General features: G+C 37.5%; 1 protein-coding gene across 8 annotated transcripts in view; it reads right to left on the minus strand.

Moving 5' to 3' along the window:
* The window catches only part of CDH13 (cadherin 13), a 489,849-nt gene that overhangs the window by 61,364 nt on the left and 412,987 nt on the right, over window positions 1-15,498 (minus strand). For all 8 annotated transcript variants that reach the window (XR_013938364.1, XR_013938365.1, XR_013938366.1 and 5 more), the window contains one exon: window positions 462-644. Coding sequence is in view for 5 of the 8 variants with exons in the window: in XM_080552453.1 (XP_080408579.1) it covers window positions 462-644 (183 nt within the window). In the remaining 3 variants the exon portion in view is untranslated. The remainder of the gene's footprint in view (window positions 1-461; window positions 645-15,498) is intronic.

The following is a 15,498-nucleotide window of genomic DNA, read 5'->3' on the forward strand; positions in this document are numbered from 1 at the left end:
TTATTTTTTTTATTATTATTATTTTTTTTCATGATACTTTGGAAATGTGGAACCAAAGGCAGCACTCTAGTTCAGTTTGAAGCCACATTCCTTACTTCCCTGGTATTTGCATATGTGTTCTCTGAGAACAAAATGTGGCACTTGAATTCTAATTGTGCTCTCAGTCACAAACAAAACAGCACTGTAAAGTCTCACTATTAATTAACTGTGATGGTTCCGACAAAACTAGCTGTTACTTAAGCACAAAGGCAGTGTAGTTAGCATCATGCAGGTTGTTATCACTAAAGAAGCAAGGTTATTGTAACAGAAAGGGAGTTATACATATTGGCTTAAGGAAACAAGGGCTGGTAGCCAACTATGTATTTTTGAGTAACTTATCCTTGCAGTGCCTTCTCCAATGTAGTAAATCCAGGGGATGTAACTTACAGTAATAATGCAGTACAATAGCAAATTTTACTTACTTTGACAACAGAGAGCATTCCCTCATTAGTCTCGGGATTGGTATGGATTTCAAAACTCTGCCCTGGATTTCCATTAATAATGGTGTAGACAGCTCTCCACGCTCCAGTTGCTGGGTCATCTCGGTCACCTACAGTTAAGTTTACTATTACACCTGTGACTCCTTCTTTTACTGTGGCCTGAAACTAGAAAAAAAAATGTAGAGAAAATTGTTAGTATTTTCAATTAATGACCACGCAGATGAGATATACAAGCCATCATTAATTATTTATCACAACAGGAGAAAGATGTAATCCTTGAGTAAAACTGAATGTTATTGGCTCTAAATAATACATTATCACCCATGAAATATAAGGTAGCACACGTTACTGCTCTACATTCAATGAAGAGCAGATAAATAGTAATATGATAGTAATCAAGCTTTGGAAGATTCTGACCACAGAAAGACAGTTCATCTCATATTACCGGAAAAGTGAATCCTGAAAATATATACAGGGTTGCATAGATGCATGTGCTGCCAGAAAGGGAACTACACTCAAATCTATGCACCACAGGAAGCTATCTAATACAGCCCATTCTTGTCCCCAAATGTAATTATTTACAAATAATCCAGTCTTGCATTTCAGACTATTATTTTTATAAAGTTCCACATCCTTATTAATTGTTCACTATACTGTTATCAATATGTAAAACGGGTTTCACAAAAAGTGTCCCCATGCCATTTTGGGCGGGCGGGTAGGTTTTCTCTAAGACGCTAAAATAATTGAACATGCTATGCTATCACTTTGTCTGTATAACTTTATGTCAGTGTTACTTTCTCTTTTTAGTGGAAGAATTTTTTAAGACCTTGTGAAGTTTGTTGCATTGCTGTCTTATTCAGCTGGCCAAACCCTATATGACAAAATTCTAGTTTAGTGTCCAGCCAAACAGTGTATAACATCAATCTTATTTATATAGCAAAAACATTAAACAAAACATTCAAAAAGCTTGTAAGGGTCAGACTTAATAACACTCCTCACCTTTCAAATACTTGCAGCTGACATGCTCAAACAATTGTATGTAAGAGTGATAAGATAATACCTGCTTTATAGCTGGATAAACCAGAATGATAACATACCTAATCCTCAGAAGAGCTGAATATCAGCAGTACCATTTTGGTTTATTAGGGAATCTTAGCATTTCTGGGGATTAAGCCTTCAAAAGTCCAAAATTACGAACCTTAATGACGCCAATAGGTTTTGATATACCTCCACTACTGAAAAGCTACATTGTCAGTGGCAATGTTTGATATATCACTCAAGAGCAAAAATCACTCCAGTGACTTCAAGACCTGAATAGACAGATGTTCTGTCTTAAGACCACATCGTCATAACACTACAGAAGATACTGTGAGAATGTGAAAAATGGTATTTTACTAATATAGAGATTTCAAAATCTGGGCATATAGTAGGTAAAATATATTTCCTGATAGTAAATTACAGAGGAGACAACTACATTTGCTGTTATCTTTTTTTTTTTTTTTAATTTATTTCTTCCAACAGATTTGACTTACATTTCTAAGCCCTTTTTCAATTTGTGTGCATTCAATTCAAGTTATCCAGCCTCAAATCTGATTTTATAAAAGGATGACATTAATGATTGGCTATTTCTTTCTTCTTTGGTACATTTAACAAAGAATTTAAAGGTTCTTTTGATTTTGATAGTTAATATGTAACAGGTTGTGATTGAGCTTTGTTTTGGACAGATCATTAAGCTCATTTGCAGTTTAATTAACTTTAAATGATAATATAACAATATTTTCTCTTGCTTTGAAGTGAATCAAGAGAAATGCTCTATTAAGAATATTGAAAATAACAGAGGAATGATTACGAAGATTGTATTCCTTCCTGCTCAGCAAAAAACATTGTCACTGGAAAGCATACTTGGATACCTTTTACTCTAATTGAAAATAAGTGATTAGTCTGACATTTTTGTGTTATTTCCTATTGCCTCAGTTTGATCATGTATAAAAAACATCAGCTGACCCATAATGGTCAGAATTTTTCTCAACATGTGTTCGATACCAAACAATTCCTATTTAACTACGTAAAAAAAACTAGTGCCTAGGTTTCAGGAAGTGAAAACTAAAGAATATAACTCTTAGGTTTGACTGGGTATCTGCTCCTAATTCATATTGATCTTTCGTAAAAGTCTTGTCCTTAGTCCACTAGTCTGATTCAGCTAAGTGTTCAATACTTCCTGGATCACCTGGTGAACAGTTAGACCTGTTAGGGTTAAATATTTTAAAATCTGTCTTTTTTATTTAGATGAATAATTGTGAAGCCAGTGAGATAAATTTAGTATGCTTTGTCCACCAGTGACAAACTGTGATGGAAAAGGTTGCTGTGATGTGCCACCTATCTCAAAAAATATTTAATGTCATTTTAAGGATATCTAATTCAAAGGTATCTCAGCTGGGGTTGGCTCTCTTCAGCACTCTTATTTTCTCCTTACTTAGGAAGGGCTCTCAGAAGCTTCAGTTGCAGTGAATTAGCAATGCAGAAAGGGCACATAGACTTGCTAGGGACATAAAACTGCAGAGCTTCTGACACCTGCAGATCAAGGAAATGACAACGTCTATGGGCAAAGGCTGTGCCAAGATGGATAATTCCAAGCATAGTGGTACTTTCACCCCTAGCATTCTCTACATTTTAGAAATTACCGTATAAACACAGGGGGTATTTGAAGCTGTCTGGAACATTAGACTAAAATCTGTTCAAGATGGATGAAAAAGCAGAATGATCAAATCACAGAAGTTGTCATATGGGTCTACTCTAAATTTATAACGTGAAAAGTGTAATAAATCACAGATTTGTGATTGCAAAAGCTAAATATCTACTGTGAAACATAGAGGCCCAGAAAAATATAGGGCATATTATCTAGAAAGTGAACTCTTTTGCCTGTTCAGTCACCTTTATATAAAAAATAAGCTTCCTGTTATTTAGAAAAATCTGTTGCATTTATATGAGATCCCTTTCAAAAACATAAGGCAAGAAGGGAATTTTAAAACCATGAAAGGACAAAAAAAAAAAAGGAATTAAATTTGCAGATAGGGAAGAGATAACCACAGGTTCATCATATTTCAAAATGAAAGCTTTACATTCTCAAAGCACAGTGCTTAACTGAGAGATGCTGATCCAATGCTCTAAAATAAAACCCCATAGGGGCTAACACAAATAATTGGATCATGAATTAATTGATTTTACTCCTTTTAAATATCCGCACATCCCCTAAGCACCTCTATAAATTAAGAATAAAATAGATGAGTTCGGAACTTTATTTAAACTGCCATAATCTGGACCCATATTAAAAATAATAATTTGGAAGGCCTTGGGACAGAGCTGCGTTTGGCTGGAAGGAGCTATGTTCATTTACTACAACCGAGCATTTGAATATGTAAGGTTAACTTGCTCTGTGAGTGATATGCCACATTGTCATTTAATTGTCATTTATTGTCATTTAAACATTTAATTTTAATGTTAACAAAAATATAATTATGTTTATCATTAATACAGACTAGAAGTTCTAGTCAGTGTGTTATATTTGGAGGTTTATATCCAATTTCTTATCCTACAGTCTTATTTAAAGCTTCCATAACAAGTGAGGTGTTTTTGGTTTTTTTTTGGTGTTTGTTTTGTTTTGTTTTTACTGGGCAGAGAACAGAGTGCAGAACAACAAGTGCACTTAACTGTATCAGAATCACCTCAGTGTTTGTTGTCCAGCAATGACATAAGCATGCAGGAATAACCTTATTGCCCTTATGAAGTCACAGAAAAACATCTGCCTCAGAGTGGACTGCTGACATAACCTAAATCAAAGAGCTGCCACAAGCAGCAAACACAACGTGAGATAAACGTGTCTGGGATTGGTGATCACTACCCCATGGCTCATCAGGATTCTACACGCTGTGATTCCCAGTCAAGAACAACCAAATTAAAACTGCACATCAGTTTGCATTAATCAGGGCAACATTCCAGTTGAAGGTATTCTGTGTTATCATCATCTGTTTGTTTCCCCATCTATATATCACAAAAGATGAGAAATAATGGGATATGTTAATTCACACAGCTCCATTACAAACTCCCCGAGGAAACTATATTATTGTATTTGTCCTTCTTCACTGAAGACCACCTTTTGCAACCACATTTTTCTATCTACTTTCTTGAAAATACAAAGACAAGCTTATTCAATCTTTTGCAATCTGTTTGTTGTTTGTCTTTACTTAGGCTTTTTTTACTTCACACACTGTCACTCAGCATGCGTGCACCTGAGTGGCCAATATTTTGTTGTTAAGAAAATAATGTATTTTCTATAGCTCTGTACCTGGAATATCTCCAAGGACAAAAAGATTTTTAGAGTAATCACAAAGGTTTGCATACTCAAGCAATCAGGAATTAGGATGTTGTATCAGTAATGTGGAATTTCTTGTGGAATTCACTGGGACACCAAGCCCAGCTTGCTGGCTAACAATAAAGCAAGTAATCTGGTGCTCAGAGCTCATCAGACTTCAGATGTGAGTCAGGTGAAATAAATACTACGTGGAAATACTTAGCATAACATTAGAGCATGGAACTAAGTGATTCTGATGATTCTTTAGTCACCTTTTCAGTGCAATGACCACATGTGCTGGCCTAGTATTGGGGGCCCCAGGTGGGCCATAAAACAGAAAACCTGACTGACTGCAGCCAACCTGAACTCTTCACACCAGCAATTTTATTTTTAATTTTGTGGCCAGGGCAAATTGTAACTTAGTATTACATTCTCCCTAATCTCTTCTACAGATTTCGAAGGTATTTTCTCTCTCTTTAAACTGTGCATAGCCATATGGACTTGAATAGTTGCTGTACCTCACTGCAGAGATAGCTGTATTAATGTAATGGATTAAATTGATGTAATCTGTACATGGAGCAATGTACGAAGCACTTTGGAAGCCACTTAGGTGAAAGATACTCTGTAAATATAAAGCATTATTATAGCATGACAAGAATTTGATGATGTAAACTAGATGCAAAACACAAATTAAAGCTATGAGTCACCTGAACAGTCTTTAGTAATTGTCATTGTCTTACTGCTATAATGCTGGCTTGCAGGCGCTACATTATTTCTTAACTTAAAGTGCATCTTTCAGTTTATTCTGTATTTTTTCTAAGGACACAATATTCTTCCATCTCCTTAGTGAAATCACAGAAAGAATTCAATTGTAGCTTAGAAAAAATCTTTCTGAACGTATGAAATTGACCGTAATCATTTTGGATGCATTTTCGCTTTTTACTTTCGAATGAATTTCACAGGCTATGCAATGTAAATGCTGTGTGATGTTTCAAGGCACAGGCCAGTTACTTTACAAAACAGAAGTACTTCTCAATAATGAAAGACCAAATGGATATTTTTGTCCACTAAATGCTGCTGCCTGCAAAAACAGCAACAAATCCAAAGGATTAATTAGCTAAATGGAAGGCCAGAGATTAAATTCTGCTCTCTGTAATATGGCTACAATTTCTGCAGGTTCTATAAATTTGTGCCTTGTTATTGAAAAACACAAAGATGCTTAGTAATGCTGATATTATATGCATGAATGATGAAAGGAACGGCAAGAGGGTTTCAGCATGACTTTATCTTGTTTTGCTGCTCATCAGTTTGCTTGGAAAAACACTGCTAAGAAGTCCAAGTAATGCAGCAAACAAAGAAACAAAACTCGTTAATCAGGCTGTTTCCCCATGCTCCACGTACAAATCCTCCTGTGAGCAGTCTTCCACCATAATGAAGCCAAGCTATCTCTAGGACTTGGTTGGATCTCTTGAAGAACTCTATAGGTATTAGGATTCATGGTGGAGTAGGGCAGGGACAGAACACAAGTGTAACAGGGTAAAATAGATGGATGGATGACCTACTGGGTGCAGCAGGAATTGCCTGTTAATTTGCCAAAGTGGCCATGCGAAGAGCTTTTTATTCCTCTTGCAGACATCATAAATCTTAGAAAACCTTGAGAGATTTATAGAGTAAGATACTCATAAAATTCACAAATGAATGAAAAGAATTTTTCTTTCTGCTTCTTTCCCCACAGCAGTGGCTCAAACTTCTTTCAGAGCTGATGCTGTATTCCTATCCCCTCATTTACGTGCTTGCAGTAGAGTAAAAGGCCTTTCAGAGACTGTAAGCGATGAAGGATACTTGGAAATAGCCACTTTGGGGAATTGTTTTGAAGACCTTTGCTTACACAAAATTTTGGCTACTTCTCAGTCCAGCTCATGAAGCTGGAATGACGGCAAAAAGAGAATTCTAACATATTTTAATCATATGTTGAATGCCTGCATCAAAGCCTATTACCTCATGGGAATACACCAAATGTAGTACAGAGGTCTAAAGATTCAAAAGGAAGACTTTTTTTTTTTTTTTTTTAGCATACGTAAAACATTTAGAAAGGATTCATTCTCTTTTTTCACTTATAAATACAACATGCATTCATTTATTTCTAGAATAATTCAAATATCCTTAAATGCAATGAATACTTCTAGAATGATGGGTCAGATCATAGAAAATACTCTTTCTCCAGGTGGACAGAAAGGTCACTATGATATTTACTACACTTTAGGTACTTTTGAGAACAAATCAAAGAAATAGTGATGTTCTTTTCTTATTTGCCAAATAATCTCCTCCCACACCCCTCTAGATAGAACATACCTTATGTTTAAAACAACAGCATGAGAGAAAATGATGATCTGACCAAGCCTGAAAGAGCAAACTACACCTATTCACCTGGTTCAGCATCAGTGTTACCTAGGGACCAGGGAGAAATCTGCTTTTCACGTTTGAGACCACTTGTGATGTATTCAGCCAACCCAGATAAGTATTATTTCCTCCTAATTGCTCTCCCCATCAACAGCAGTGTAAAGACTATTTTCTTTCTAAGATCCTGGATATATTTTTTTTAAATAAAATGACCATAGCTGGATTTTTCTTTCACTTTCTTCCACTGCATTTTAGGAGCAGAAATATTTTACAAGCATTCCACACAGAGTTCTCACTGAGGCTAATGACAGTCAGAGAAGATATTTGCAATTTTTTCTCAAGAAGATAGTTATTCATTGTGCCAGCTTACAGCTGATCACAACCCATGCTGCCAACGACAGATGTTTTGACAGTGGTTAAGCTTCTTCACGTGGTCTTTGGTGAGCAGTGCCTAACAGCACCATTCAAAGTAACTGGTATCTCTAAAATATTTTAGCAGTGAATTTCATCAATTCCCCAAACTTCTGGCATTTTAGGTTGTGCCAAGTGATGAGGATGAGATGCCCTAGATTTACAAGCCCCTCCAGCTGAGAGCCGACTGAAGTTAGTCCGATTTGAAAACTCTTTTTTGGAAGCAGATAAGAACTCTGCAAGGTTTCACACTGTGCCAGTGGAGGCAGGAGGTACAGATGGAAGTTTACAGGCAGTTTTATCTGCAGTGATACAGAATTTGTCTGAATTTTAAAAATGAAATCTCTAGCCAGCATTTTGTTTTCTGAGGAAAACTGGGTGCGGAAAGGAGAATGTAGGCCAACACTCCATGTTTCAGTCCATCTGAACACAAGTGTTCCAAGCCTGCCAGCAAAGTAATGAATGAAGTCTACTACACATAGTTTCTTCTACTGCATACACATTACTATCTTGCAAATTATCTAGCGTACATCCTGTTTGCACAATATACACTGAATATGAATATTACTGCTATATCAAAAAGGAGGTATATAAATGTATACAAGGAGAATAGTTCAGAGATCACAGGCATAAGTGAATTTTCATGATTAATAGTCTCTCTTCTGTTTTTTCCTCCCATAGCAGAAACATCTTGATTTTATCTTGAACATCCAGGAAACCACAGTGCTCTTGTTAGTTAATCTGACAAGGGAACAGATAGGTGCTGGGGTCTTCAGCCCAATTAGAGCAACAACAACAACAAAGTTCTTTTTCCAAGGTCAAGAAGAAAGAATAACAGAAATAACTGAAACCTATTGGACTAATAACTATGGAATGATCCAAGCCTCCCCATACAGCACTGTGATGTGAGCTTTCAAAAGGCAGTTTGAGAGGAGTTCACTTGCAGCTGAGGTGGCCTGCTTTGAAAACACAAGAGATTTAAGCATATATTGAGACCTACAGTGCTGAAGAGTGATTGAAGCATGGAGCAGACAGCTACACAGTTTGGCATTGAACAGATGTGGAAAAGGTCAGGAAGAAAGCAAAGATATGCTAAATGGATTCATTGCTTTCTGCTTTAAGGTTACCCACGGTCTCCATGTCCCACTGCCCAGCTCTTTTTGCCAATGCTCATTTCATCTCTTCTTGAAAGAAAAATATTTGTAAAAAAGGAAAGTGAAACATTTCTTTTGTAAGTGCCCATTGTGTGCTTATTTCCTGTCTAGAATGTTGCAGACAGAACATTGAGAGCGCCTTCATTTCTTCACCTGCAATTTATGTACACCTAACCATACATTCTCTGCACACACAGCCTTCTTAAACACAAACACCTTTTCAACCTCAGCTGGATAAGTTTTGCTGTAAATAAATAAGTACCATTTGGTTCTTTTTATTAATACAGAAGATAAAGAATGAAGCAAGGATTTTTATATATCCTGATACTGAGTTCTCTCTAAGCTACTGAATAGCTCTCTAAGCTGTTTGGACAAGGTGAACGACTACAAGTTTGATGGCAGTGCTCCTCACTTTATGTGTCTGAACACCAAGAATTAAAAGGGAGGTCAAGACAGGCCAAGGCACCATATGTGTGCTTTGGACAGAAAGCTGTGCACGCCATGAAGCTTATATACAGTGGATCAAGCCTATCAGAACTACCTGGTATGGGCTGCAGAGATTACCTGAACATTAACAGCAAATGGCCTGTCCCAGTGGCATGGCACATCGTGATTATTGTGCCTGTAAAGATCATCACTGCAGTGTGCTCATGGAAGGTAAGAAAAATCATGCCCAGCACAAATCTGCTCCACAGTTAGTCTGAACATATGCAGAAAGTCCAGTGCATCTACACAGCAACTACTCACTGGACCTGACTTGCTGGGATGTCCAGACTTTATACAATTTCTTCATCCCAGACACAGCTAACATGGCAGTGTGCTCAAAAATCCTCGAGAAGTGGTGTAAGGCCTCCAATTTCAAATAAACCAAGTTTCTATTGCAAATAAAGGCAATTCCCAGGAAATAGAGGTGACACCAATAAGAGAAATAAGCATTTGATAATATCATTGGTTTACATTAAAAAAAGGCTTTTCCATGAGGATCAATGCTCATTAAGTCAGTACATGTATGAAGAAAATTAGTTTATTAAGCATCTGTGCTATTACTCTCTCTTAAGACTGCTTCCCCTTCTTCTGTAGCAAGTATCTACGTAATATGCTAATACATCTGCATCAAAATTGCCACACTGAACTCTTCCCAAAGAAAGCAAGCAAGTACACCAGTAATTAACTGGATCCTAACACAAATTTCTAGATACAGATTTTTCAACTGAGCTTGCCATTTCTGAGGGAAGTAATTTTAAGGGACAATAAATATCACTTAATTTCTATACACAGCTGTATGACACACTGTAGGCAGCCACACTTTCTCCCCTTGGAAGTGAGAAAAATGCTGTGTTAGCAGGTAGCTTGAAACATGTACTATTTCTTGCTTCTGAGTAAGCTCATAATTAGAGTTGAAACATGAGGAATGATTTCGGTGGAGCTGTAAACTCCAACAGGAGGAAAAATCTATTTGAGGTTAGAACAAAATCTTTTTTAATCTGGCTAATGCTACTTTTGTGCTGATGCTGATCATTATATTTATTACTAAACTGTGCGACATTCCAAAGCATTGACACCTGACTTCACTTAGTAGAAAAGCAATCACTTTCAGATATTCTGCTTAGTGACTAATATGTAGATACCTAATTTTTAGTGAATTAAACCATGTTGTATCAATTTGGTGGTCTTTAGGATTTATAATCAAGCCCTGATGACATCTGATTAATGCCAGCGTAGGCTCCCTGAACCTTACAATATTCTTGTTCCTTTGGAGCTCAGATCATGGCAGGCTGATTACCCCCCTGATTATCCTGAGTAACTGGGGTCAGAGGTTAGCTAGCACCACAGAACACATTTAATTCAATCAATTTAGTTAGTGAAGCAGTTAGGAAAAAATTATTCCAATTGCTGTACCACTGCATTAGAAAATTTGCCCAGCATTCCTGTGCTCCAACTGATGAGCATTTTTGCTTAATTTCTAATTTAATATTCTGCTGGGATTTGCAGCTTCAATTACTTGTGATATTTTCACTCATAAAGTCAGGGACATTGAGCTTTGTAGGCGAAAGAAAAAACAGAGGAGGAAGAGATTCCTGTATTAACCAGTATAATAAACATCCTCACAGACACACACACGCTTTCATCGCTCAGAGCCTTTTTCCTGGTAACACATGCTAGAGGTGGCTCAGAGAAGCCTTCTTAGTTCTCTCCATTTGTACCTCCTGCCACTGCCAGATTTTAGTTCTTCTTTTGCCTTTGGTAGATTTTAAATATTGTTTAGCTGAGTCCCACTTCATTTTTCTTCCAGGCAAAGAGGCTTTGATTACTTGTGATACGCCAGAGTCCTACACTGAGGCTGCCCAGCACCCTTGTGTGTGCCCTGATGGAAGCAGTGCACACTGTGTCTGGGATGAACTATAAAAGAGATCCCTTACTAGTCCCTGAAAGCCTTAGGCACTTCTCACATGAATACAAAGGCCCAGCAGATCGGTTTGACTCCTACTGGTTAGTTTTACATCCTATGTAACAATCCTGATGATCACTGATATTCTTTATTCTGAGTCCAGAGGCTGCTGCCACAGCCGCTGTCTCTGCCTTCTGACACACAGATTGGTTGGTTAACACAGTTTCAGTGGACTAATGATGATGGAGAGCTTCCATCACACTTTGAAATGTGTTGGAGAACATCACTCGCTCACTCCCCCAGCAGTGAAGACACGGGGCCGCAGTTGCACGAACTCCGCATCAACCATGATACTCAAACTTCTTTCTCTATGATTAGGGCCTAAAGAGCTGTCATAAAGGGTGAAGTGCTAACTGCAGCCTAGATAACACAGAGCGATATGGGAACACGGTATTGCCATTGCTAGTAATAGCCCTAAGTTGTGAGTTTGCAAGGCCTCAGGACAGAGGCTGGTCAGGCTTGCTCTGTAGGAACTATTCACCAACTGCCTGCAACTTTGTTTTACTTGGACTCAAGTTGGACCCACCAACTTTAAGACCCAGAGGAACCAGGAAAGAGTGAGCATGCACAGCAGGAAAAGCAGTAAAAACTAAGAAGCATGTGTGACAATTTTATAACTGTATTACTATCATTACTGACACTTTTTCTGCATAGAGGATTTTTTTTCCAGTTGTCATTATATCTGGATTAATAATGATTGTTTGGATCAGATAGCCTTGGATTAGTTTTCAATTATGCTAACAATAAAATTTTGGCCAAAGTGGATTTTTCCCTTTACCCAACAACAAGATTTTGAGTGTAACACTACAACACCAGGGTTAGCTGTTATTGCACATGGTCCTTCAGAAATTAAAGCAGCTTTCCTGAGTAGGATCCTTTAATAAAGGAAATGAAGTCTTAAGACTCCATTTTCCCTGCAAGCAGCAGAAAGCTGCAGTTTAATCTTCTGCTTGCCCATGGAGAGGATCCATTTTCTGTGTGTTCCTTTGGGGTTCTTTGGAATGAAAAATGCTATATACTTATAAAACATTCGCTTAACGAAACTTGCTCGGAACTAACTCTGGAATTGATGAATCTCCTCCTAGGCCCCTCTGCACATTTGCCCAAGGCAGAAAGTCTGACTCAGCTGTCAAACTCCCACAGCTGAAGAGAAACCCAAAATAGGAACTATGGGCTAATGGCAGGTCAGAAGTTAGGTATATTAGCAGAACCACGTGGAGAAGATCACAGTGTGCCTAGATATGACACAAAGCTCCCTAGCCACTGCTTATACATTCTCATTTGTGTATGAAATATCCTCAGCCGGTTACATAACAAAACCTAAAACAACTAAAAAGAAAACATCTGGATGATTTAATTAAATTTTCTGTATTAAACACAAAACTACACGTATAAGAAGAAAATAAACAGCTGCATCCAAGTGCTCAAAATCCATACACTTTTCCCCTCCTGCAGTGAGGATGAAAGAAGAAGAAACCACATATAGCAGATGTTAGTTTTGTCACTTACTGTGCTAGTGGAAAAGAATCGTGGACAATAAAGGCAATTTAATGCTGTGAAAACAGCAAAACTGCATGGAGATGTGTAAGAGAAAGTATAGTGTGCAAGACAGAAGCAGGAAATCTTCCATCTGCTCAGCACTGGGGAGCCCCAGCTGTAGTACCGCACCCGCTTCCTGCCTGCAGTGCAGAAGGCAAAGAGCAATTGGAGAGCAGGCAGACTTCTCAAACTCCTGGCCTTGAACCAACCTGCATAGCAAAAATACACACGGGGTTGCTGTAGAGAAGGGAATTGTCTGTGTGCCACCTTCGTAGTGGAAAAGGCCAAGAAGCAATGGGCTTCAGTGGAGGCAAGAAAAATTCCCATCACAGATGAGTCAAAACTTCAGGATAGCTGAAGTACTGATATAGATTGCTGGGGGACCACGGAGACTGAACCTTCAAATCTCTTGAGGGGTAAATAAGATAAACAAATACTAGAAATTGTACAGATAGGAGGACAGGATGTCATTATATCTTGAGATCCTTTCCCCTGCAGATTTCATGATAGGACCAAGTCCAAGATCCAAACCAGAAAGGGTAACGAAGCACTTTTCATAGCTTTCTAACATTTTTAATGCAGTTGTACACATTAACTTCCAGGAAGCTAACTTGATTGCTAAAATAACATAAAATAACATAAAACAAAATAAAATAATAAAATAACATAAAACAAAACAAAATAAAATAAAATAAAATAAAATAAAATAAAATAAAATAAAATAAAATAAAATTAGTCTTTGCCCCAAACCAAGTAATAGGAAGGAAATCCTTCACTGAGTTCCCAGTCTCAAGCTCCCCACCATGCAGGACTCTTCAGCACAATGGATTTAGGGCTGACTGCTAGAGGTACAGTATCTAGCTACAAAATCACATTTGCCCTCCCTTCTGCAGATAAAAGATGAAAATTATACTTCTGACATTTGCCTTCCTATCTTGTAACATTCTCTTTTGGCAAGAAAACACAAGAAAAAGAGAGAGGAAAATAATTATGATCTCAGTTTAAGGAAGGACTGAAAGGGAACAAGAATGGCAGAACCAGATACCCAAATTTAATTGTTTTGAGATTGTCTGCAATGTGGTCACTGTAAATACCTGCTCCAATTATAACTCCTCCCCTCTTGCTAAGGAATTAACAACTCTGTCTGAGCAGTTGCATGGGGAAAAACTGCTCCTGCCACTACAGAGAAGTCTTCCAAAGAAAATCATACTTCTTTAAAAATCTCTACCATTACTTCACGATATTCATGAATTGTCTGGCAAAGAAGTATTTAAAGGCCTGCATTTAAATTCTAGAGCAACTATGAAATGAAGAAAGCAGATTGATTCACATTGTGTTCCACTATTCCCTTTGCCAAAATGATTTTTATTAGGGAAAAATAAAAACAAAACAAGAAAAAAACAAAACTATCTGAGCCTGAGAATTCTGTTGTCAACTACAAATCTATCGAAAATTTTTACAGCTCGCTTACAATACAAACTCTTAGAAACACAGCTTACAGAAGAAATGCTGCCAGCACCCCCAGGGCATATTATCCACTCTTTCCTCACATGGAATTAGTGCAAAATATCACCCTTACATTGCCCACAAACATTGCCAACAAATAAGAATGGCAATAGGCTGAGAGCACTGTCTGGGATTTTTATACTCATTTTTTCCCATGGCAACGTGTCTGTTTCATGTGCTTTTAAGCCTCCATAATTTTATTCCATCTAATCTCTGCACTGCCTTGTTTTGTTTGTTTATCACTTCCAGGGAGCACCTGCCATGCTTGTACGCTGCCACAAGACAAATAAAACATATCTTTGTCAGTGGTTGGGGCAAGCTGATGTGTGTTCCTTAGCTGCAAAATTCACTACAATTATGACCGACCTCCTCACCTCTCCTTCTTACTTGTCATTATCTATTCCTTCTTTTTTTTTTTTTTTTCCCCAACTATTTGCTAAGAAATTGCATAGCTTCCACTGGCATTCTAAATGCCAACCAAAAAGATTAAACACAGCCGAGTGCCACCTCATTCTGTCAGAGAGAACAGAGAGTGTCCTCAGAGTCCACCTGCCAGCCTTCAATGTAGAAGGCAAGGGAGTTTTGCAATCGGATCCTGGGGTGTTCCACTGCCTGGGTTTTGCTGAATAGGCTTGAAGAAATGGGATTTAAATTGTATTGAGGATATTAGTCTAAAGTGAATGAAGTGGAGAGTATACTTCTCGTTTATATCCCCAGAGTGATAAATGTGAGAGTGTAATTTTTTTATTTTTTTTTTCTGAGGCAAAGAAAATGGGAAACCAACACGGATTTCAGACACATGAGAAATAGCTTATGAATTTAGATGATAGTTCAGCAGAAATAAATTGTACATCTGTTCATTCATTTTAATAAAGCAGGGAAATGACACACTGCTGGAGCCCTCTGAGAACACTGGTATTTTTAAATTATGATCCTATAATAGTAGCATTAACATTTGTAATGCTGCCCATACTTTATGACTTTAAGAAAAATAAATTTATGGAATAAGTGAGCTTCAACCTATATCCTGGACTCTGGGCATTTAAAAGTGAATAAGGTGCTCCCTGAACACTTACAAATTAGTCAGCAAAGACATGACAATAGCTTTACTATGTAACACAGATAATCCTCTGTGTAAGTGTTGACAAACCATGCTTATTATTTCTGAATAAATAATTCAGATGTGCAACATGCAGCTGAACACATTTATTT

This window comes from Anser brachyrhynchus (genome assembly GCF_964034855.1).
Source record: "Anser brachyrhynchus genome assembly, chromosome: 12".
In the NCBI taxonomy this organism is placed as follows: domain Eukaryota; kingdom Metazoa; phylum Chordata; class Aves; order Anseriformes; family Anatidae; genus Anser; species Anser brachyrhynchus.